This window comes from Amblyraja radiata, chromosome 8 (assembly GCF_010909765.2).
Source record: "Amblyraja radiata isolate CabotCenter1 chromosome 8, sAmbRad1.1.pri, whole genome shotgun sequence".
NCBI classification, from domain to species: Eukaryota; Metazoa; Chordata; class Chondrichthyes; order Rajiformes; family Rajidae; genus Amblyraja; species Amblyraja radiata.
Genome location: NC_045963.1, coordinates 66,672,014 through 66,698,306, shown reverse-complemented (window position 1 = coordinate 66,698,306; position 26,293 = coordinate 66,672,014). Strand labels below are relative to the sequence as shown.

The following is a 26,293-nucleotide window of genomic DNA, read 5'->3' as shown; positions in this document are numbered from 1 at the left end:
TGTGGAATCCTCTGCCCTAGAGTTTTGTTATAGCAGAGTTCACAAATCCCTTATAGGGAACTAAATAGTTGATTGCTCCGAAAAGAGGAAAGAAGAGGCACAGAGAATAGGAGAATATAGTAAATCCAGATGGACTAAGGATACTGCAACCTGTGCGGATGTTGATAGGTTTAATGCCCACTGATATCCTGGCAATGAGGACTAGCTGAGGCAAGAACATTAATCCATTTAAGGGAAAGACACGAAAGAAAGAGATAAATGAATGGTGTAAGACTTTTCTTTTTTGCAGCAATGACTAGCCTGACAATGTCGCTCACATCTGAAGGCCAGTCATCCCGCCCAATTCCTTGCCATTATTATTCTATCTATGTTTCAACATTGGAGCGCAGCAGTGAAGTATTTATTTCCAGCATTTGTTCTGGGAAATCTGAGCACCAAATAAATACCAGTTTACACCTGCACAGATTCAGAGACTCCATTCATTTTAATGGGAAACATCAACTCTGAAGGAAATGGCCATCAGATAATGGGTGAGTTAATTAAAATAAATCAATAATTTATTTAAATGTATTTTCTAATGTTTTTAAAAGTTGTAATTCTTAAAAAAACAACTTTTAATAATATTTTAATATTTTTCATTATTTGGCAAGGACGCATTTTTTTTCATCAGGGATATCCGCAAACATTTCAAATTATGCACTGCTTGACTGAAAAATTATTTCTAGGGACAGGCCTTGTAATTAAAGTGGTAATTCTCTGCACTTAACTTGATCAGCAGCCAGTTTGGGTTACCACGGCAGGTGAGTGATATGTGGCAAGCTTGTGCATCTTGCTGCCCACTGAGGCGGGCTGGACCAAACCAAAGCATCCATGGGCTGCATGTTGTGCACAATTAAAATCAAAGACATTGATGATTTAAATGAACCTGCCAGTGGAGGTGGGCAAGGCCTTAGCTCAGTATCAGCATCAAGTCTAAGTGGGCCAAGTACTTGGACATTCCTTGAAACTATGTTATCCTCTGCTGTTAATTCTTGAAGTAGCAATAATGTTTTGAATAAAAGATTAAACTGAATGTTAAGTCAAATGTAATGCTCATCTTACTGACAAAACATTGATGTTGTGCATCTGTTGGCCAGCTGTTGCTATACAAGTAATAAAAGCAGGAGAGAACAGAAACTTGGATGGTGTCACTTTCAGATACTGTTAATGTTTCAGAGAGAAGGCACACAAACAGCACAAACTTGGAAAGGTTCTAACATAACTTAAAATACCACAAGAGTTGTACACATTCCCGTAAGAATCAAGGAACAACCAGGGTGTATAATTATATTATCACCAGGCCATTTATCCAAATATTCCAATTTTTAATTAGAGCAGTTTGGGTATTTGAAAATCAGTCTGAGCTGAGGGAGAGGTTCACCTGCACCTCCTCCAACCTCATTTACCACATCCGCTGTTCCAGGTGTCAACTTCTCTACATCGGCGAGACCAAGCGCAGGTTCGGCGATCGCTTCGCTGAACTCCTCCGCTCAGTCCGTCTTAACCAACCTGATTGCCCGGTTGCTCAGCACTTCAACTCCCCCTCCCATTTCTGTCCTGGGCCTCCTCCATTGCCAGAGTGAGGCCCAGCGCAAATTGGAAGAACAGCACCTCATATTTCGCTTGGGTAGCTTACACCCCAGCGGTATGATCATTGACTTCTCTAATTTTAGATAGCCCTTGCCTTCTCCCTCCTTCCCCTCCCCCTTCCCAGTTCTCCCACAAGTCCTGTCTCCGCCTACTTCCTTTCTTTTTCCCACCCCCCGCCCCCACCGACATCAGTCTGAAGAAGGGTCTCAACCCGAAACGTCGCCAATTCCTTTTCTCCATGGATGCTGCCTCACCCGCTGAGTTTCTCCAGCATTTTTTGTCTACCATCACTCTGTTCTTGTTGATCCACATTGGTTGCCAGCATTACCTCACATTTAAGATTCTCAATCTTGTTTACAAATTCCTCCAAGGTTTTTACACTCCAAATCTCTGATTTCCACCAGATACCCATTTAAGAGCATGAAGATAAGGACTGTAAACTGGACAGTTACAGGGTTGGAGACAATAATGGATATATGAGGAATTAAGGTAGAGTGCAAGAGAATGGAGTTGCAGCGGTGTTGCTGGGGAGAAGGGGAGGGCAGAGAAGTTAGACAACGTTTGAGGGAGGGTTTGTGGTTAATGCAAGTTCTCAGTTATGTTAGCTTAAAGATATCTACGAGTTCAAGGTGGCCACAAGGACTAACAGAGGTGAGGATTGAAAAAAAATTTTTTTTTTGCCCATGGATACAATTTATTGCCCATCCCTAAACATCCTTGAGAAGTTGGTGATGAGCCACTTCCTTGAACTTTGTTAAAGGCCTGTAACAAGGTTCCCCATAAACGGTCGGTCACTTAAGTACATGGAAGTACCTTCCTAGAGGGCAGTGGATCTCTGAAATTCTGTGGTATTGGAGGCTGGATCATTAGATATATTTAAGCTGGTGACAGGCAAATATTTGCAAGATCAAGGACTTGAGGTTAATGGACACCGCTATTTTTGTGATGGTACGTGCCAGCACACCGTACTAACGCTTCCAAAAAGCTAAAAACCACATTTTCAAATGTTTTTAAGTCATCAAAATTAACGCGCTAAAAACTTTAAAAAAAATTTTTTGATTAGTTAAATTTGGCAGTAAAGTCCCAAAACAGCTCAAGCAGCTTACAGGACAATGATCTGCCATAGACACCAACAGCAAGGAACAATATGCAATCTGGCACCAATTTATCTATGAAAAAACCCCACTCGTTATGGGAAACTGGCATAGAAGAGTTGAGGCTAGCATAGATCAGCCAATGGATCAGCGAATGGCCGAGCAAGTGTGAGGGGCATGGTGGCTGACTCCTGCCCCTATTTTCTTGCGTCTGATAGCTGGAACTATCACATAAACAAATTTGCCAATTATTTTCAGTTGTGAGATGGGCATTACAGGCAAGGCCAGCAACACTGTCCAAACCTTGGTGCCTTTGAGGAAGATATCTTGTTGTCTTCCTGATCTGCTACCTGATGCTGCCTGATCCACTGAGTTACTCTAGAACTTTGTGTCTATCTTTGGTATAAACCAGTTCCTTCCTACACATCTTGTTGAACTACTGTAGGAACTGCAGATGCTGGTTTACACCAAAGATAGACACAAAATGCTGGAGTAACTCAGCGGAATAGGCAGCATCACTGGAGAGAAGGAATGGGTGACTTTTCAGTCAAGACCGGAAATGCCACCTATCATTCTCTCCAGAGATGCTGCCTGGCCCACTGAGTTACTCCAGCATTTTGTGACTTCCTTTGTTGAATTATTGCTTTCTTTCTGATGATCATACCCCCATTAAGCTACAGGACAGGAAGTTCAAGAATATGCACCCAGCACATAAAATGTTTCGATATTAAGGGGAGCGTGTAATGTAGGATGAGTGAAAGGAAGTGGCAATGAGGCAATTTACCAGCTATTATATAACTGAAGAGCATGACCAAATGAGCTACTCTTGCTTCTATGTTTCCTAAAAATTATTATTTTAAAACCAAATCCCAATAACTTTGAACTGTCCACTGCTCATTGAGCTTACCTTGATTTCACTCCAGGTAGGCGGAAGAAGAACCCTTCTAAACTTTCGAATTTGAGCTATGGTTTCTTTAATTTTTTAATAATATTTACTCAAAATTGTTAAGCTTTACCGATAAACTACTTGCGGGAAGGCCTCCCGGGAAATTGCGCGTAAAATAAAATGACATAGATCCAACTATCCAGTCTATGACTTTATCTGGATCCAAGACAACATTTCTGCTCTCCTTGTATCTGATCCCATGCCACCAAGTAAGTGTCTTGAAATTACAAGCCAGCAATTTTCAATAACATTTAACGCAACTTCTTTTAAAGCTGCAACCAATCTCAAATCCACCACCATTCTATGTTAACACCGGCTCCAAAATGCTGCAAGTGAGGACAAAGTTCTTTCTAATTTTGAACTACAATCGACTCTTTCAGATTTTGGGTTGGTACTCACTGTCCCCGAAAAACGAAGCTTGCTTCAACTTTGTACTTTCATTACATCCTAATGTAAAGTAATCCACCCACAGTCCTGAAATCCCATTGGATCGGCATGTGGCTCACTTTTTACCATTGTTATCTGCAGGATTGCTCTCTGTCTACCCGTGAGGTTGACCATGTATCACTCAGAGTGTGGCTAGAGCCAAGGTCAAAGGAAGCTAAACCATACAAGCTAAGAGCCCGAGCTCTGGTTGCAGACCTGGTCAACAGAGCAACACAAGCTTAAATTCACCGGGATCTGGTTCCTGTGCTCCCTTTAAACTTACTGATTCAGTGAAAAAATTATACGTGTAACATGTTATAAAAAGTGTGAAGTAAAGGTGTGTTTTGATAATAGAAGTAACATTTAATAGTCTGGAGAAGTCCTCAGGGTGCAGGATTATCAGAGTTTTTATGTAATAAATTCTTTCAGCATATTATTTTATATATAAACTAGTTCCCCAGGTCTTGTCACCCTTCAATGAATGTTTTCTAATGCATTTTACATTTTTTGGCGTTACTTATATTTCTCTATCTCCACTGTAAATATAATTTCTGACAGAAAGCCTTTGCTTCTGCGTAGGCTCACCAACTTAATACATACTGTACCAGTACTGTACCAATGCCATAGTGTCAAACAGAAACCTTACTGTAGTTAACGTGAAGCATGACACAAGTTCTTCTAAACTTCAAAAAAAGAGGAAAAATAAACATTCTATCTGTGGCATGTTCTATAAACTATAGTATGGGTTTATAAAAAGTACTTGTTAAGTTTTAGCAAGAGACAACATAAACTTACATTCTTTCCAGAACTATTAACACAATTTCTCCTCAGGCACAAATATCAGCTTCTTGATATTTCCAAACCTGGAACTATTGCCTCTAATATAACATTTAGGTATGATTTACGATGGCACAAGAACTGCCTCATGCAAGTCAATGTACAATGATTCATGAGATATCTGATAAACTGGAAGCCTTTCTTTCACATATAACTCACTTAAAAAGGCCAACATACGCAAGATGTACTGCCTCACAATTATGCAGAAAAACACAAGACATGATCTTTGGCTACTTCTACAATTTTAGTTTAGAGATACAGTGCGGAAATGGGCCCTTCGGCCCACCGGGACCCGCCGACCAGCGATCCCCGCATATTAACACTATCCTACACACACCAGGGACAATTTTTACATTTACCAGGCCAATTTACCTACATACCGGTACGTCTTTGGAGTGTGAGAGGAAACCGAAGATCTCTGAGAAAACCCACGCAGGTCACGGGGAGAATGTACAAACTCTATACAGACAGCACCCGTAGTCGGCATCGAACCCGGGTCTCCGGCGTTGCAAGGCAACAACTCTACCGCTGCGCCACCGTGCAGCCCTTGCATAATAAGGGACACGGGGTGGTCAAAGCTCATCTTTTGATTCTCTATACAGAGACATTTAATCATGATGAATGAAGGCGCATACTGAATTTTCCTTCAATAGCTTAAACCCCAGATCAGATTGGGCTATTGTGGTCAATTCTTGCATTCTAAAACTTTTGAAGTTTAGAAAAAAGTTTAAAAAGTTAAATCAACTAATTCTGAAAAGGATGTTGTTGTCGAGACATTCTCACATGTCAAATTCAGACCATCCTATTATAATATTGGACTTCCTTTTCCAAGAACACCACCTCTCCAACTCAATGTCTGCTCTCCTACTTTGCTTGGGAGCTGCTTCATCATCTGGTGTCTGCCTTGGTCTGATTTATGCTCCCGTGAACAGCCATGCAACATTAAAGAAATGCTTAAGATTTCCGGTGCCAAAAGTGTTATGAAAATGTAGATTATCATCAACAATTATCCTGAGCGAGAGAGAGACCAAAGGTTGTCTTTTGCTCAAACTTTTTTTTAACTCCACAATTAGCATCAATTTAGGTCGGCTGGGAATATATCACATGAATGAACTTGCCATTTATTCTTAATTTTCATTTTAGGGCTCTGGTTGTCCATGTTCAGCTTGCAGAATCTTGCAAGTCAACTACTTGGCTCATCATTTCTCATTGTTGAAAACTGATATTTTAAAATATGATATGCATTCTTCTCAACAGTATAAAACCCTCACAAATTATTCTCAAATTTTCCAGGCAAAGAGTGAAAATTGATAAAGAGCTAGTGTGTAGATTTGGAACATTTGCACAGAACCAATTCTACATTAAATAAACATCTGTGTAGGAACATTCAAGTTTAGTGAGATGTGTTAGATAAAAACAGTGACAAGATTACCTGTACTGTGATAAAGAGTACTGGCATCTTTAAAGTAATGAGGTAAGAGTCGCTCCAGTAAAAGAAGGACGTCTTCAAGCTCTTCTAGAATTCCTACAAGTAGGTAATTCTGATTCATGTTCTCTTTGGCTCTCTGCAGAGCCCATCCCCCTGGGTCCCTACAAAAGGATGTAATGACATTGAATTAAAGCAAAGAGGACAGTGCATTAAGATTGAATATTAGTTTGAAAATTGAGTCACTGTAATTAACAAAACAAAAAAAGTACAAACAGGCTATACTTAGCAATGTTACAAAATTTTGAGATTTTAAAAATCAAGTCTGTAATTTATCCCATCAGATAAAGCATAAAAATAAGTTTAATTTGACACCTAATTCACTTTCATATCTCAAGTATTTAAAAAGTTATGGCCATTTTCATACTCGGAAATGAGCATCTTGTTCCCTATTGATTTTCTATGGACATAACAAAAAAGTTGTGATCGTGAACAGTCAAAAGCCCATAACTTTCTTAAAAATTAAGAGAACTGAATGAAATTTTCAGTTATCATAGATTGAAGCATTCTGAAACAAATATAAAATAATCTAACTTGGATGACCTGAAATTAAAGCATATAATTAGTTAGTTACCTAATTGTAGCTAATTTCAGACTTCAATTACTAGATCTAAACATCTATCCATTTCTTAATAAATGATTAACATTTTTAAATAGCCTAAATGTCCAAATAATATTCACAAATAATTCACAATAAAACATGATTTTTAAATCTCATTTACATTAATTTATAGGCCAAATGGAAGGAATTCAGTGTTTAATTGCTGTAAATAAATGCCCATTTAAATCAGCTTTCCAGTGGGTCCCTGTGGAACGCGCTGGTTTAGAACGTTCACATTGCGGTAGATTTGTGCCTCAAATGCCCAGAAAAATACTGCGCGATATAATGGGTCCAAAATGAGCTACTCGCAATAGTAAACTTTGTATAAAGGGATCTTTAGAAGCCCTTTTTAATGTAAAAATATACAACCTAACTTCTGCTATCTGCTTTATGAGACCATGCGGTTGCTGGCGGTCGCGGGTTTAGAGATTGATTTTTAAACTACTATAACTATTATTCAAGGCCTTTAAACCTATTAATAATAGCTTTTGCGACGGGGTCTTCCAGCGATTTTTCGTTAATAATTAACTAGGCTGAACATCTTCGATTTGAACAGCCTAGAGAAAATCGCGTTTTAAACCCGCCCCCTCTAAACGGCGCCAAAATCGCGCACACCCGTAGCGGCAGATTTTCAAAGACGCTTCAGGTAGGCTTTGCAACATACCTACTATACTGCCCATGTCTCCATCATGGTGATTTTTTTTTTTTTGCAGGTAAAAAGTTATGTAGATTCCTGGAAATCCACAGGTTGACCTTTTCTCAAGTCAAGTCAAGAGAGATTATTGTCATGTGTCCCTGATAGGACAATGAAATTCTTGCTTTGCTTCAGCACAACAGAACATAGTAGGCATTGACTACAAAACAAATCAGTGTGTCCATATAATGGAATGAAAATTTTAGATTGCAAGATTTGGTCAGATGGAATTCATAGATAAATCATGGAAATCTTAGTCAAAAACGACAGAAACAACCCTTCAGTCAATGAAGCTGCCCATAATGCACAGATTTGAAAGGTCTGGATAGAGTGGATGTGGAGAGGATGTTTCTACGACCAGTGGACATAGCCTTAGAATAAAACGGATGTACCTTTAGGAAGGAGATGAGGAATTTCTTTAGTCAGAAGGTGGTGAATCGTTGGAATTCATTGCCACAGAAGGCTGTGGAGGCCTTCAATAGATATATTTTAAGGCAGAGGATGATATATTCTTGCTTAGTATGGGTGTCAGGGATTATGGAGAAAGCAGGAGAATGGGATTGAGAGGGAAAGATAGATCAGTCATTGAATAATGGAGTAGATTTGATGAGCCAAGTGGCCTAACTTTACCCCTATCACTAACATTTACATAAATGTTACATTCATGCCTTGGAGGGCATCTACTACACGCGGTGCCTCAGGAAGGCCGTCAGCACCTCACACCCTTGTAATAGTCTGTTCGAACTCATACCTTCCGGCAGACGTTACAAGGCCTGCTACGCCCGCACCTCCAGACTCAGGAACAGCTTCATCCCCAGAGCTATCGCTGCTCTGAACCGGCCCTGCTGAGTGCCCCCCCCCACCCCCATAAACTGTATTCATGCACATCGACCCGGCACAGACATATTTGCACTGTTTTACTGTTCTTTTTTAAAATATAAATCATGTTTCTTGGGGTACCTAAATTTTATTAGTTGTTTAAGTTATGAATATCGGATGGAAGCTGCATACCAAATCTCGTTGCACCTATGTGCAATGACAATAAAATATATTATTATTATTATCATTATTATTATGCTATGACATTCTACCCTACACAATCTTAAGTCCATCGTAATTTATAGGGAACTTTATAAATTTTCTTCAGAAAATGTAAATAACATTTATAGATAATAGTCAACTATTATCAACTGCCTTAATCACTTCAAAAAGCTTAATCGGTATTTCTTCTTGCACCTTCAGTACCCTCCTCGAGAACACTTCACTCATTTCAACTTGCCAATATCAATCAATCAGTATTATTCTTTGGGATCCCTGCCTCAATCTATTGTGACCCATTTATTCAACCATCATAGTTAATCAATCTAAGCGGTGGGAAGGTTTGTTAACAATAAACATTTTAAAAATACTGAATTTGTCTCACCTGCATTTGGGATGCTGCCCACAAAAATATGGGATAATGTAGAATACTCTTGGGTTGTTGCATTCAGCGTAATTTTCTAAAATGCAATCATTGATATCCTGCAGGGAAAGGAGAAAAGGTTACAGATGAAGCAATTCAGAATCATTGAATAACACACATCGCAGGTCAATGCCATTAAGTGTCTTGCCTCAGTGGTGGTTCGGGGGGATAGTTATCAAATTGACCTATTTCCTAGCACTTCCCCAATGTACTGCAAATTCTCCCCGTCAATCTGTTTTGAATTGTTTTCATAACCCTTTCAGGCACTGCATTCTAAATCACAGTAAAATGCAGGGCTAAAATTATTTATTTGTGTCACCTCTGATTTCTCAGCAAGTATCTCCGAATTGAGCGTGGTTTGTAATTCTCCTCTGACCAGAAAGTTTCCCTAAATTACCAAAAGCATTCACAATGTCATACTTTTCCTCTTACAACTCCAGCTTCCCCAATGCTTCGACATCCTTTCTGAAGGCTAGAACTGACCACAACATTCTGTTTGAGGCCAATATACACTTTGGCTACAACAGCAACTTCTTTTAAATAACAAAACTGGTTTCTTTACTGACCATATACAAATGTAATTTTTTTAAAGTACCGGTAAATATCTATATTGACTTAAATGTCTGAAAGACTTTCATTGAGTTTTGAATTTTGAATCCTTTATAAAATAATTATTAGATATATAAAATACACAGTAATGTTGAAGGGAACGAGTACTTGTATCTTATCTTACTGCCGTGAAAGCATTCAAATCACGATTAGAAGTGAAATATATATTAAAAAAATTATTTGTTCAAAGGATGTGGGCATCGTTGGCATGATAATCAGCAATATATTCCCCATACTTGAACAGAGTGCCTATTGACTACAGTCAACCAATGCACTGCAGGTCGGATGGAGCCTATGGCTTCAGTCACATCAAAGAAAAGTGATTGTACATAAACAGTCAATTTATTCAGTAAACAGTCTATTTAAAGAGTGAAGGAAATGGAACATGACAAACTACAGCAGTCTATCTCAATAAAAGAGGTTATTTCATCGGAAAAATACAGCGTAATTATGTGCATGAATCTGCAATATGGTCATTAACAGACAGGGAGTACTCAACAGGGAGTGGTATTATCACTGTATGCAGCTACACCCCAATTCTCTTCTGAACACAAGTGATAGGAGCAGGAGTAGGCCATCTAGTCCTTCACACCTATTGCACCTTTCAACAAGAGCTAATCTTCTACCTCAGTGTCAAATTCAAGCACATTTACCATATCCCGTTTCCTTAATTCCCAGAAATATATCAATTTCCATTTTGAATGGTATAATGAGTGAATCTCTGTGGCGCTCAGAGTAAATTAACCCTAATCACACAAAACAATCTCCAAAATGGCTTTTTCCATTGTTGATCTAGTAAAGCATGTTTTTCTAGATCTAGAAAAGTATATATTCCATTAAATCACCATCCTTTTTACCAGGCCAGACTTGAATGTCCAATTTATATAGAAACCCAATCTCACCCACGTCACCCTTATAAGGGGCTCCAATTTTTGTCACACTCTATATTACAACTACAGCTCGATGATCTATATTTGCTTTTTTTTCCCATATAAAGTTTAACCTAAATGGTTAAGTCCAGGTAGAAACATAGAAACATAGAAAATAGGTGCAGGAGCAGGCCATTCGGCCCTCCGAGCCTGCGCCGCCATTCAATATGATCATGGCTGATCATCCAACTCAGTATCTTGTACCTGCCTTCTCTCCATACCCCCTGATACTTTTAGCCACAAGGGCCACATCTAACACCCTCTTAAATATAGCCAATGAACAGGCCTCAACTACCTTCTGTGGCAGAGAATTCCAGAGATTCATCACTCTCTGTGTGATTTTTTTTCTCCTCATCTCGGTCTTAAAAGATTTCCCCCTTATCCTTAAACTGTGACCCCTTGTTCTGGACTTCCCCAACATCGGGAACAATCTTCCTGCATCTAGCCTGTCCAACCCCTTAAGAATTTTGTAAGTTTCTATAAGATCCCCCCTCAATCTTCTAAATTCTAGCGAGTACAAGCCGAGTCTATCCAGTCTTTCTTCATATGAAAGTCCTGACATCCCAGGAATCAGTCTGGTGAACCTTCTCTGTACTCCCTCTATGGCAAGAATGTCTTTCCTCAGATTAGGAGACCAAAACTGTACGCAATACTCCAGGTTTGGTCTCACCAAGACCCTGTACAACTGCAGTAGAACCTCCCTGCTCCTATACTCAAATCCTTTTGCTATGAATGCTAACATACCATTCGCTTTCTTCACTGCCTGCTGCACCTGCATGCCTACTTTTAATAACTGGTGTACCATGACACCCAGGTCTCGTTGCATCTCCCCTTTTCCTAATCGGCCACCATTCAGATAATACTTTCCTGTTTTTGCCGCCAAAGTGGATAACCTTACATTTATCCACATTATACTGCATCTGCCATGCATTTTTCGGTAGGGGGCGCTGCACTGGCAGCGCCTGTCGGCAGCGTGTCCGTCTTTTTTCAACTTTTTTAATTTTTTTAGTATGTTTAAAAGTGTGTTTTTAATGTTTCTTTGTGTGTTATGTGTGGGGGGTGGTGAGGGGGGGTAAGGGGGAATCCGTTTTGGCCGCCTCTTCCATGGAGAGGCGACTTTTTCAGGCCGCCTCCCCCGTGGCCTAACAGCAAGGATCGGCGCTGACTTTCCCGGAGACGCGCCTGGAGCTTCAGCGGCGGGCGCAGCGTGGACTCTCGGCGCGGAGCGGGTGGGACCTCGCTGGAGGGGAGCGCTCCGTCACGCTGGCCCGCGGCGGCCGGCAGCCTGAAGCAGCGGTCTGCAGAACTCCAGCTGGTGCGGCGTCTACAGCCCGAGATCTCACGTTGGGGACCCGGGTGGAAGAAGCTTCCACCGCCGGCCCGCGGCCATCTTCTACCGCGGGCGCGGTATGGACTTAACATCACCCCAGGAGGGGAGCTTCGACCGCCGGCCTTGCAGACTGTGGTGCTTCCGGCTGCGGCACGGCAGGTACTTTAAAACTTTGACCGCCGGCCTGCGGCCTACACCAGCCTGAAGCCGTGGTCTCTGGTTGGGAAGAGCCGATCGTGGACTCACCTTGACTTTGACTTTGTCCCTTACCATCTGGACGCCCGCAGCAACGGCTGTGGAGGGTGGTGGTCCCGACCACGGGGGAAAATGGAGGAGGACTGGCCAAGCTCTGTGCCTTCCACCACAGTGATGAATGCTGTGGTGGATGTTTGTGTAAAATTTTAATGTGGTTGTGTTCTTTATTATTGTACCGCTGCTGGCAACCCAAATACCACCGACCTTGGTTGTGTGGCAATAAAATTATTTCAAAAAATTTCAATTTGCCCACTCACCCAGCCTATCCAAGTCACCTTGCAGCCTCCTAGCATCCTCCTCACAGCTAAGACTGCCCCCCAGCTTCGTGTCATCCGCAAACTTGGAGATGTTGCATTCAATTCCCTCGTCCAAATCATTAATATATATTGTAAATAGCTGGGGTCCCAGCACTGAGCCTTGCAGTACCCCACTAGTCACTGCCTGCCATTGTGAAAAGGACCCGTTTACTCCTACTCTTTGCTTCCTGTCTGCCAGCCAGTTCTCTATCCACATCAATACTGAACCCCCAATACCGTGTGCTTTAAGTTTGTATACTAATCTCTTATGTGGGACCTTGTCGAAAGCCTTCTGAAAGTCCAGATATAACACATTCATGGTTCTCCCTTATCCACTCTACTAGTTACATCCTCGAAAAATTCTATAAGATTCGTCAGACATGATTTACCTTTCATAAATCCATGCTGACTTTGTCCAATAATTTCACCACTTTCCAAATGTGCTGCTATCCCATCTTTAATAACTGATTCTAGCTGTTTCCCCACTACTGATGTTAGACTAACTGGTCTGTAATTCCCCGTTTTCTCTCTCCCTCCCTTTTTAAAAAGTGGGGTTACATTAGCTACCCTCCAATCCTCAGGAACTACTTCAGAATCTAAAGAGTTTTGAAAAATTATCACTAATGCATCCACTATTTCTGGGACTACTTCCTTAAGTACTCTGGGACGCAGCCTATCTGGCCCTGGGGATTTATCGGCCTTTAATCCATTCAATTTACCTAACACCACTTCCCGGCTAACCTGGATTTCACTCAGTTCCTCCATCACATTTGACCCCCGGTCCCCTGCTATTTCCGGCAGATTATTTATGTCTTCCTTAGTGAAGACAGAACCAAAGTAGTTATTCAATTGGTCTGCCATGTCCTTGTTCCCCATGATCAATTCACCCGTTTCTGACTGCAAGGGACCTACATTTGTTTTAACTAATCTTTTTCTCTTCACATATCTATAAAAACTTTTGCTGTCTGTTTTTATGTTCCCTGCCAGTTTTCTTTCATAATCTATTTTCCCTTTCCTAATTAAGCCTTTGTCCTCCTCTGCTGGACTCTGAATTTCTCCCAGTCCTCTGGTTGGCTGCTTTTTCTGGCTAATTTGTATGCTTCATCTTTTGTTTTGATACTATCCCTGATTTCCTTTGTTATCCATGGATGCACTACCTTCCCTGATTTATTCTTTTGCCAAACTGGGATGAACAATTGTTGTAGCTCATCCATGCAGTCTTTAAATGCCTTCCATTGCATATCTACCTTCAACCCTTTAAGAATCAATTGCCAGTCTATCTTGGCCAATTCACGTCTCATACCTTCAAACTCAACCATATTATGGTCACTCTTGCCCAAGGGGGCACGCACAACAAGACTGCTAACTAACCCTTCCTCATTACTCAATACCCAGTCTAGAATAGCCTGCTCTCTCGTTGGTTCCTCTACACGTTGGTTTAGAAAACTATCCCGTATACATTCCAAGAAATCCTCTTCCTCAGCATCCTTGCCAATTTGATTCACCCTATCTATATGTAGATTGAAGTCACCCATTATAACTGTTTTACCTTTGTTGCACGCATTTCTAATTTCCTGTTTGATGCAATCCCCAACTCCACTACTAGTTAGGTGGCCTGTACACAACTCCCACTAGTGTTTTCTGTCCCTTAGTGTTTCACAGCTCTACCCATATCAATTCCACATCCTCCAAGCTAATGTCCTTCCTTTCTATTGCGTTAATCTCCTCTCTAACCAGCAACGCTACCCCACCTCCTTTTCCTTTCTGTCTATCCCTCCTGAATATTGAATATCCCTGGATGTTCAGCTCCCAGCCTTGGTCACCCTGGAGCCATGTCTCTGTGATCCCAACTATATCATAGTCATTAATAGCTATCTGCACATTCAACTCATCCACCTTATTACGAATGCTCCTTGCATTGAGACACAAAGCCTTCAGGCTTGTTTTTACAACACTCTTACCCCTTATACAATTATGTTGAAAAGTGGCCCTTTTTGATTTTTGCTCTGGATTTGTCTGCCTGCCACTTTTACTTTTCACCTTGCTACCTATTGTTTCTACCCTCATTTTACACCCCTCTGTCTCTACGCTCACACATTTAAGAAACCCTTTCCCTTTAACTCCATCCTCGACTCTCCCATTTGACACCCCACCCCACTTATTCAGTTTAAAACCACCCGTGTAGCAGTGGCAAACCTGCCTGCCAGAATGCTGGTCCCCCACCTGTTAAGATGCAATCCGTCCCTTTTGTACAGTTCCCCCTTACTCCAAAACAGATCCCAGTGATCTAAGAATCTAAATCCCTGCCCCGTGCACCAGTTCCTCAGCCACACATTCAGGTCCCGTATCTCCCTGTTCCTGCTCTCGCCAGCACGAGGAACTGGAAGCAAACCGGAGATAACAACGCTTTTCAGCATTTTTCCGAGCTCTCTGAAGTCACGTGGCAGAATATTCATCCCCTTCTTTCCGACATTGTTTGTGCCGACATGCACTACCACTTCCCTACATTTTGAGAACTTAAACCTCCTCAAAAGAGGCATCAGCCATGGTTATAAAGTGCTGAACATATGCGATTCAGTAGACTAGAATAAGAACAAAGGGCACAAAGTATTGGAGACTGGCTGAGGAAGGGTCTTCGCCTGAAACGTCCATGTTCTCAAGGGATGCTGCCTGACCGCTGAGTTACTCTAGCATTTTATGTCTTTTTTTTGGTAAACCAGCATCTGCAGTTCCTTGTTTCCACATTAGAACAAATGGCCTTGTATTAAGATATGGGCATACAAACAGGTGCAGGCCATTCAACTGCTTGAGACTGCCATCATATCATCTCATGACTTCTCTGCATTCAAACCCTTTTATGGGCCTGTCCCACTTAGGCAACTTTTTAGGTGACTGCAGGTGGTTGCCGGGGAGTCGCCTTCATGGTCGTGAGGAATTCCCGCATTCTGGAAACTAGTGCCGGTCTCATTATGGTCGCCGCAAAATTTTCAAGAATGAAGCCGCCATGGAGATTAGCGAGAATTCTCGTGCCGTAGGTGGGTCGCCAGGAGGTCAAAGGTTCTCGTAGGTTGTAGCCAGTGCTGACCGGTGAATATCATTGGCTCATTGGGGAAAAAAAACGTTAGCAGTAGTTTTCAGAACCATGGATAACCGACCGGTAATATTAAATGTCCGCCAAGCTTCATAGCCTTGTATCTCTGGCTTCTTAAAAGTTGTATGGCTTCTTAAAAGTTGTCTCCACTCCTTTTTCCTTCTTCTCCCTCCTCCCCCCCCCCCCCCACCTCTTTTAAAGGACTTACCGTACACTGTGCTTTAGCCGTATTAATTATAGCTCCAACCTTCCTGTTCATCGCTCTGTGTGTCTGTATCGCCTTGTCTTTGCAGTGTGAATTTTACTCAGACAGTGCTCCCTCCGCTTGCCCTGTCCCCTGCCTGCATAACAGGCTGCTGAAGGAAGCGATGTGTGAGTGTGTGTGTGTGTGTGTGTGTGTGTGTGTGTGTGTGTGTGTGTGTGTGTGTGTGTGTGTGTGTGTGTGTGTGTGTGGCCTGAAAAATCGCCTGTGGGACAGGCCCATTACCATTCACTTCCCCACTTTTGTTGAGACTGCTACTAAATTTGTGGTTAGACCCTTGAAAGTATCAACTGATCCTTTGCATGCACAGTCTTTTCAGGAGAGAGTTCTTCAGATTATCTGAATGGTGTCAGATGAGGAAAAGGGGAGGTGCAACAAGACCTGGGTGTGCTGGTAAATCAGTCACTGAAAGTAAGCATGTAAGTACAGCAGCAGTGAAGAAAGCTAATGGCATGTTGGCCTTCATTGCGAGAGGATTTGAGTTTAGGAGCAAGGAGGTCCTACTGCAGTTTTACAAGGCCCTGGTGAGACTGCACCTGGAGTATTGTGTGCAATTTTGGTCTCCTAATTTGAGGAAGGACATTATTGCTATTGAGAGAGTGCAGAATAGGTTCACCAGGTTAATTCCCAGGATGGCGGGACTGACATATAATGAAAGAATGGGTCGACTGGGCTTGTATTCACTGGAATTTAGAAGGATGAGATGGAATCTTATAGAAACATAAAATTCTTAAAGTATTGGACAGGCTAGATGCAGAAAAAATGGTCCCGATATTGGGGGAGTCCAGAACCAGGGGTCACAGTTTAAGTTTAAGAATAAGGGGTAGGCCAATTAGGACTGAAATGAGGAAAAACCTTTTCACCCGGAGAGTTGGGAATCTGTGGAATTCTCTGCCACAGGAGGCACTGGAGGCCAATTCACTAGATGTTTTCAAGAGAGAGTTAGATTGACCTTTTAGGGCTAAAGGAATCAAGGGATATGGGGAAAAAGCAGGAACGGGGTACTGATTTTAGATGATCAGCCATGATCATATTGAATGGCAGTGCTGGCTCGAAGGGCCGAATGGCCTACTCCTGAACCTATTTTTCTTTGTTTTCTATGCTTCTATTTCAATAATATTAAAGAACTTTAAGATTAAAGGATTTTAGCATATGCCCTTTTAGGAATTTTTACAGTAGCGGCTAAAAGGTTTAATAGAAGTTCAGGAGGAACGTGCAGTCGCTACTAAGCCCACGGCTCCACTCCCAAGAATTGTTTGCAAGTCAGAAACGTGGCTGCATATGAAGTTGAAGCACAGTATAAGCGCTGGTCTCCCAAATGCTAAATTGTATGAATGGGCTACACACAAATCGGGCATCTGTAAATTGGGGCGGATCTGTACTGCAAATTAGAGACTGCTGTAATGAGGAAGAAGTGGAGAAATTTGAGTTATTTTCATCAAGGGCAGGGGGATGAGATTACAAGACCAAGTGATATTGGGAAAGTAAATTGGGCAAATAAGTTGTACCGTGAGTAATTAATATGGGGAAAGCATGTCTTATCAAATGAAATTGAAACATCTTTTTTCTTTTAATAGCTCCAACAACCCCCTCCCCCTCAGAAACTCAGAAACATTCAGAAATGGGGAATGAACCCAAGTTGGTAACCACAAAAGGCAAGATAAGCTGAATAGCTTCCTGTTTCACCAAACCAGTTTATTTGCTGAAAAAAGTTACAAAGTGCTGTCCTGTGGGTTGGACAGCATCTCTGGAGAACATAGATAAGTGACTTCACCTACTCATGTTCTCCAGAGATGCTGTCTGTGTCTGACCCGCTAAGTTACTTCAGCACTTGATGCTTTTCTTTTGTATACTATCATTTGCAGTTCCTTGTATGTCCCGTTTATTAGGTGGGTTGCTATTAGTCTCCAACCTATGTGGCGATAAATGAGACATGCTTCAAGTTCAAATCTCACATTAGAATCATTGGCACAGCGGTAGAGTTGCTGTCAGAGACCCGGGTTCAATCCCAACCACGGATGCTAACTGTCCGGAGTTTGTACGTTCTCCCCGTGATCGCGTGGGTTTTCTCCGAGACCTTCGGTTTCCTCCCACACTCCAAAGATGTACAGGTTTGTAGGTTAATTGGCTTGGTATGAATGTAAGTGTGTGTAGGATGGCATTAGTGTGCGGGGATCGCTGGTTGGTGCAGACTCAGTGGGTTGAAGGGCCAGTTTCCACGCTGTATCGCTAAACTAGACTAGAATTTTGAGTTCATGCATGAAGGCTTGCACGACAGTACAGCATAAAAGGAAAGATACACTGCTAGTACATTTTTCAGACAAGACAGAACATCTATACTCTCAGGTATTTGTAAAAGATTCTATGGTACAATTCTAAGAACAGCTGACTTTCCCCAATTGTCCTGCCCACTAACTTCTCCAACAAACTTGGTATAATAGATTATATTACTATCTTATGATCACTGATGGAACTTCACCATGCATGAGTTAGCTGTCACACTTCATACTGTGACTGCACGTTGAAAGTACCTTGTTGGTTGGAATGCCCCTTGGGAGATCCTGAGGCTGTGAAGGGTATTGTAGTCGTAGAGCTTTCAGTCTCTTCAAAAAGTTGGCAATGATTTTTGCTGTTTTAGATGACTCCACACAAAATATGAATTGGCAATAATTTTTGCTGTTTTAGATAATTTCATACAAAATACAAATCTATCAACTTGGTAAGCTGCAACAGAATTAAAGCAAGAAAATCCCGTGACAGAAACAAACTTACCAGGTATCGTTCTTCATCTTTCATCCCTGGTGTTCGAATTTGATGATTTAGTTCAGATCGCCAATCCCCAAAACGTCGAAAGAAATAGTTTGACACAAACCGATTAATTGGATCCCTGATTATGTTGATATGTACAGGCTGCTCCAATCCAAATCTAAAATCAGAAATGTGCATCATAATTGATAGAACTAACACAAGCCTTACAAGTCTTATATGTCATCTAAAATCAGAACAAACACTTAATTGCAAAACAGTAACATCTACTGTAATTCCTTGTGAACTACTGTGCATAAATTTAATACATTGGTGTAACAACCAAATCCCTATTAACCTTCTCACAATCAAAAATGTATTCTATAATTGGTGCTATCAAAACTCTCAATGAAAGAACAATAGTAGTGTCTCATTAGAAAGACTATTTTCATTAGAATCAAGCTACAAATATTCCTAGTATATCATCTTGAACCTAGAAGATGTGATTGAATAAAGAATATAGTGCATTATCTTACAATGCTCAAAAGATATAATGATCGGCAGCTCAGCAACCGAAATACTGTGACCCGTGCAATGTCATTATTTTTGGAATCAAAGCACAATAGGATGTTACTTGGCCCACTGTGCCCAGATTAAAACTTCCATTCTGTTGCCACGATATAGCATGTTTTGCATTGTCAAATTATTTATCCAAATTCCTTTTCAAAATGATAAATCAACTTCTACCTTGCTTTCACGCCATGTGTTCTAGATCTTACGTATTTTTGGCAAGTACCTGAAGATTTTGTTTTAGATTTGTATGTATGTCCAACAAATGGAGGATGATTGATGAAATGTGCTTCTTGTTGACGGTAACACAGCTGCAGAAAATGTCTCTCTCAATAGACTTTTAAGACATATTGTGCATTCAATTTCTTTGAAATGTCACGCAAGTGCCACGTAATAACAAATACTGCTTCAGCACAAAATAGTCAACATTATACTTTTTTAAATGAACATTTATGAAGGATCAAATTTCAAGTTGGAATTTCCTGCCTCAATTTCATAAACATGTGGACCTATGAAAATGAAGCTGTTTCATTCCTTTAGCTTAGTGGGAGCATGTTCATTTCTAAGTCAGTAGGTCATGGATTTGAGCTCCACTACAAAGACTGGAACACAAAATTCCGCCTACTCAGAGGCCACATCATCATTCTGGTGAGAAGTCTCCTGCCTTCTCAAAGGATCCTGGCATTATTTAAAAAAGGACTGTGTGTTATCATGTGTTTCATTGTAACTTGCATATCCACGGTGCAGTTATATAACAATAAGGATCCAAGTGGTACGTGCAGCTGAATCTCAACGGAACTGTGGTTAATTTACCTTCACCTCAGGCCAGAAAGTGACTGGATTTACTGACTTGATTGCCATTTGTTGAATTGGCAGCTGGAATCTTCCAGGTGTTGCCTCAGCAACCGCCCTCTGGAAGTCACCCAGAGTACACTGAGATTTTTCAGCAAATCACACTTGTTGAACTGAGTGGTAAAGAGCTTCTGGTAGAGTGAGAGCCCTGGGAAGCAATAGGCTCTCGAGTTTAGTATTGGTCTCGGGTCGGAGGAAAGGGTGGAATATTATCACATTAAATTCTGCTCTCAGAATTCGCCACGATTGACATTCGTGAAAAAGTTGACTTTTGCTTTCTAGTTAACATGCATCAATCGGCAAAGATAGATTTTTTTCCATGATGAGGCTTCTTACAAAAATGATTTATGGTTATTTACTCCTGATATTATTGTCCTTATACGGTCCTTGCACCGTTGTGAAAGGGCTCCTTTTGTAACAAAACAAAAACTCCCTCATAACTACAGCTCTCATTACCAGCATTATCAATAAAAACTCAGCACCCTTCCCATCTCCTTTCAATAACTTGCAAAACCCAGGTAAATGGAGAAGGTAAAAGTAAACAGTCACATAAAGCATTCACGTTTCATCTAAAAATTGATGTCTCCATTCTGCTATCAGAGAGGGGGAATAAAAAGTATCAAAAAAATCCTAACATATCCATTCTTGATTCTATCGCTTTCCACCTTGTAGTCTATCTTCCCATTCTTCCTTTCTCCAACCAATGAGGAAACAGGCTCCAATCCAATGTCACCCTTACACGTTTCTGGCTTCTGCTGGACTCTCTGTGGCTCTCTTGTTCACTTCATTTGTTACACTCCTTTTCTAACCTGTGTCCATTATTTCTCCTCTATTTAGCCTGCGCACCTTGCTGCATTAAAAGCCAGCTTCTTTATAGCCTACTTGTCCAGGAATATTTTGTACGTATAATTAATATTTCTGTACAGAGCCATGGATTCATCATGAGGAGCACTGTGAACAATCTCCATACTGCATATAAAAATATAGAAAAAGCTTTACAATATAAAAAAGGACAAGTAGTGTTTCAAAGATTGAATAGACTGGGGCTCTTTTTTTTAATTGAATAGGAATGAACCAAAAGGGATCTTGAAATGTGTGAAACTCCTTTGGAAGTATTGACATGGAGAACATGTTTGCATTGGCTATGGAATTCAAAATTAAGAGTTATAAATACCAGATAGTCAGTAGAAAATGCAATAGGAAAGTAAGCAGAAACATCACACAGATGAGCCTCATAACTTCATAACACAAAGTGCCAAAACAATAAGCAGTGACCTATAGTGCCCTCCATAATGTTTTGGACGAAGACCCATCAATTATTTATTTGCCTCGGTACTCCACAATTTGAGATTTGTAAAAGAAAAATCACATGTGGTTAAAGTGTACATTGTCAGATTTTAATAAGGGCCATTTTTATACATTTTGGTTTCACCATTTAGAAATTACAGCAGTGTTTATGCATAGTCCCCCCCATTTCAGGGCACCATAATGTTCGGGACACAGCAATGTCATGTAAATGAAAGTAGCCATGTTTAGTATTTTGTTGCATATCCTTTGCATGCAATAACTGCTTGAAGTCTGTGATTCATGGATATGACCAGTTGCTGGGTGTCTTATCTGATGATGTTCTACCAGGACTGTATCACAGCCATCTTTAGCTTATGCTTGTTTTGGGGGTTAGTCCCCTTCCGTTTTCTCTTCAGCATATAAAAGGCATGCTCAATTGGGTTCAGATCGGGTGATGGACTTGGCCACTCAAGAATTAACCATTTTTTAGCTTTGAAAAACTCCTTTGTTGCTTTAGCAGTATGATTGGGATCATTGTCTTGCTGTAGAATGAACCGCCAGCCAATGAGTTTTGAGGCATTAGGTTGAACTTGAGCAGATAGTATGTGTCTATACACTTCAGAATTCATTATGCTACAACCATCAGCAGTTGTATCATCAATGAAGATAAATGAGCCAGTACCTTCAGCAGCCATACATGCCCAGGCCATAACACCCCCACCACCGTGTTTCACAGATGAGGTGGTATGCTTTGGATCTTGGGCAGTTCCTTCTCTCCCCCATACTTTGCTCTTGCCATCACTCTGATATAAGTTAATCTTCATCTCATCTGTACACAAGGCCTTTTACCAGAACTGTGGTTGCTCTTTTAAGTACTTCTTGGCAAACTGTAACCTGGCCCTCCTATTTTAGTGGCTAACCAGTCGTTTGCATCTTGCAGTGTAGCCTTTGTATTTCTATTTGTGAAGTCTTCTGCGGACAGTGGTCATTGGCAAATCCACACCTGACTCCTGAAGAGTGTTTGGGGGGGCGAGGGGCCGGAAAGGTGTTTGGCGATTTTTCTTTATTATAGAGAGAATTCTTCTATCATCAGCTGTGGAGGTGCTCTCTTACTTTTTTATTGACATTTTTTTAAAATTAGAAGTACAATAAGTTACAGTAATACACACCACATATATCTTATTACATTTGTTGTACCCCTTCATTTTTTGAGCTTTAAGCAAGATAGAAATAAAGTGAGAAAGAGTCGTGAAAGTGCAGGGAAGTGTTGGAAAAAGAAAGCCCATTAGAGAGAGAGTTAGAGAAGAAAGTTAAGAAATAGACCCTAGAAAAGAAAGAAAGAAAGAGAAACAATTGCTCTATTATAAAAAACTCCGCGAAAAGGGATATACCAACCATATTTTTCAACCCCCGTTACCAGATCCTGGCACCATTTATTTTTTAAATTACTATTGCACCTTATGCTTGTAGTAAGTTCATAAATGCAGACCACGTCTTTTGGAAGTGGTCTGATTTACCTGCGAGGAGGAGTCTCATATCTTCCAGGTGTAATGTTTCGAACATGTTTGAAATCCACATTTTTATTGTTGGTATAGGAGCGTTTTTCCAGAATTTGAGTATAAGCTTTTTTCCCGTTATTAGCCCGTAATTAGATAAACACTTACTATATGTGCATAAATGCTCGATCAACGTAAGACATACTCTAATTCAATTCAAAACATTACATAGACTATACTATTCAAAAACCAAAATAAATAAACTTTTCCCTAACGTCTCACCCATTTGTGATAAATGTCAGTCTCAAGAAGCTACCATGGCGCACTCTTTTGTTTTTTGTATAAAAATCCAAAAATTCTGGAACGAAATACTTGAAATCTTCACAAAACTATTTAAAATAAAACTGATACCAAAAGCAGAATGGATTATTTTTGGAATAACGGAAGGTAGCCCTGAACTAAACGTGTTTCAAAAGAATTTATTTAATTACGGGCTCTCTTTCTTCTTAATGATGTTTTAAACAGTTAATTTTGGTAAGTTTAAGGTTTGGATGATGTCTCCAACAGTTTTATTCTTGTTTCTCAGTCTCATAATGGCTTCTTTGACTTTCATTGGCACAACTTTGGTCCTCATGATGATAAACGACAATCAAAGTTTCCAAAGGTGATGGAAAGACTGGAGGAAAGACTAGGTGCTGAGAGCTCTTTTAAACCTGCATTATGGAGGCAGTTAAACACACCTGAGCAACGCATGTGAAGCCATGTGTCCCAAATATTATGGTGCCCTGAAATGGGAGGACTATATATAAACACAGCTGTAATTTCTACATGGTGAAACCAAAATGTATAAAAATGGCCTTTAATAAAATCTGACAATGTGCACTTTAAACACATACGATTTTTTTCTATTACAAATCTCAAATTGTGAAGTCAGAGGAAAATAAATAAATTATGGGTCTTTGTCCCAAACATTATGGAGGGCACTGTATTTCATGGAAATCTGAAGTGTCTCAGAACAATACTGTCAACTTCTAAAAACAGATCTTGAATGCACAAGCTTCTGACTCAGAGGAAAGAAAACTACCAACTAGCCAAAACTGACACTTTTGTGATACCAGAAGATTAACTGTTTGTTAGGAGTCCACATCACTTGTGGAATTTTGTTTAGAAAAATCCAATATTATTAGAATTTTGTTTATAACTATGCCAAACATAGAAAACAGTTGGCTTGTTTTTTTACCTTGTAAAGTTGAGGAAATGGACATGTCGTGTGTACAAGTATGGTTGTTCTCCAATGCTGATGTTATTTACTAATTCCATCTGCAAAATTAAAAGACAGTCATTATGATACCATTCAGCTCCTAACCAAGCGCTCGCAACTTTCCTACAGCTTTTGCAATAATTTCATCAATAGCTTTCAGGACTGTGAGAAACACATTGGGAATACAGTTGCAGGTACAAGGAACTTGTCCTTTGGCACTTTCCTTGTTTCTCCTAACCCACTTGCCCAAATGACCCATTCCTTAGCCCTCAACTCTCAACTTTGTTTTCTGAATTCCTCAATTCTATTTCTAATAATTTGCTGGCCGCACAACTTCCTTTTCCTGGAACCCATCACATATGTATTGTTAACTCCTCTTTCCGATTCCTCTATATTTCAAATCGCGAAAAATTGCGCAACCGTATCCTGTCCACAAAAATTCAAGTAAATTTCAATCTAGAAATTACCACCCAAACAGGTGACTTTTAATAATCATAAGTACTGTTGATAGAGCATGATTGATGAACAATATTTCCTGCTCAGCTTAGTCCAGTTTGGATTTTGTTGGGACCATTTAACTCCAGATCACACTGCAGCCTTGGTCCAAATACTTGCTAAATTCCAGAGGTGAGGTGAGATGAACTGCTCGAGATATCACAAAAGGCTGTCAAAACTGAGATCAATGAGCTTCAAGAGGAAAGTACACCAATGGTCGGGAGTCATACCTTGCTTAAAGGTCAGGGCTCGAAATTAACGGTTGCCTGGGTGCCCTTGACCACTCAAAACGCCGCCGGGCAACCTAAACACCGAGTCCAGATAGACACAAAAAACTGGAGTAACTCCACGGGTCAGGCAGCATCTCTGAAGAATAGGAACGCGACGTTTTGAGTCGGCGGTGACGGCTGTAATGCGTGGGAAAGATATTAGGTGTGGGGTGACGAAAGGTCGAAGCGAATGACGGGCCCCGAACAGCGGCAACAGCGGCCGCGATAGCGGCTCCATCTCCTCCTCCTCCCGCACCCCGCCCGCCCCGATAATGGCCGCTGCTTGCAAATCCGCTAACGGCGAACTTTCAAAACAAACCCTTCCTCACGCCGAGGCCGGGAGGAGGGAGGGGAGGGGGAGGCTTCGGCGTGCGGGAGGGTTTGTTTTGAAAGCGGTTATAGCCGTTAGCGTGTTTGCAAGCAGCGGCCGCTATCAGGGAGGAGGAGGAGATGGAGCACCTGTCATTCGCTCCGACACTTCTTAAGCAGCTGCACCATAGATCCTATAGCGATAGGATCTTTGAACTGCACCGCTCGGCCCCGCACCTTGCTGTTGGCTGGCGGAGGAGGGAGGCGGTGGCGAGGAGTTCCCAACGACCAAGGCAGCGGAGCGCTGACCCTCCTTCCTCCCCACCTCGCCCCCCCCCCCCCCCTTGTCTCTCTCTCTCTCTCTCTCTTGTACGCCCCCTCCACCCCCCATCCTTATCCTGGGACCCCTCCTCTACATCCAGCACTGATCCCCATTCCCGCCTCTATTCAGTCCTCACTGACATCCCCTGTGCTCCCCTCCCCATCTCCCCCCCCCCCAATCTATTCATCCTGCGCCGATCACCCTATCCACCTCGCATTGATTCTCCTGCCACCCCCCCCCCCCCCCCCCATCCATCCTGCACTGGTTCCCCAATTCACCCTGTACTTACCCCTTTCCCATCCATCCTGCACTTCTCCTCCATCCATCCTGTACTGATCCCCCATCCATCCAGTACTAATCCACGCATTCATCCCATACTGACCCACCCTCCATTTACCCTGCATCTTGCCCACATTCATCCTGTAGTGATCCCCCATTCATCCTGCACAGACCCTCCGATCCACACTGTACTGACCCCCCCCCCATTCATCCTGCGCTGATCTCCCTCCCCCCCCATCCATCCTGTACTGATCCTCCCATTCAAGAAGAATGGGGGGGAACAGTCTGAAGAAGGTCTCGACCTGAAACGTTGCCTATTTCCTTCGCTCCATAGATGCTGCCTCACCCGCTAAGTTTCTCCAGCATTTTTGTCTACCCCATCCATCCCGTACTGAACCCCTCCATTCAACATCACTGACATCCCCCGTGCTCTCCCCTCACAATTTTACCTACTCCAACCA

General features: G+C 41.5%; 1 protein-coding gene across 1 annotated transcript in view; it reads right to left on the bottom strand.

The window, feature by feature from the left end:
- The window catches only part of ust (uronyl 2-sulfotransferase), an 81,835-nt gene that overhangs the window by 8,874 nt on the left and 46,668 nt on the right, over positions 1-26,293 (bottom strand). Inside the window, exons 5-8 of the mRNA XM_033026418.1 lie at positions 24,138-24,217; positions 18,720-18,873; positions 9,137-9,234; positions 6,365-6,522 (exon numbers count right to left, since the gene is read on the bottom strand). Coding sequence (XP_032882309.1) covers positions 6,365-6,522; positions 9,137-9,234; positions 18,720-18,873; positions 24,138-24,217 — 490 coding nt within the window. The remainder of the gene's footprint in view (positions 1-6,364; positions 6,523-9,136; positions 9,235-18,719; positions 18,874-24,137; positions 24,218-26,293) is intronic.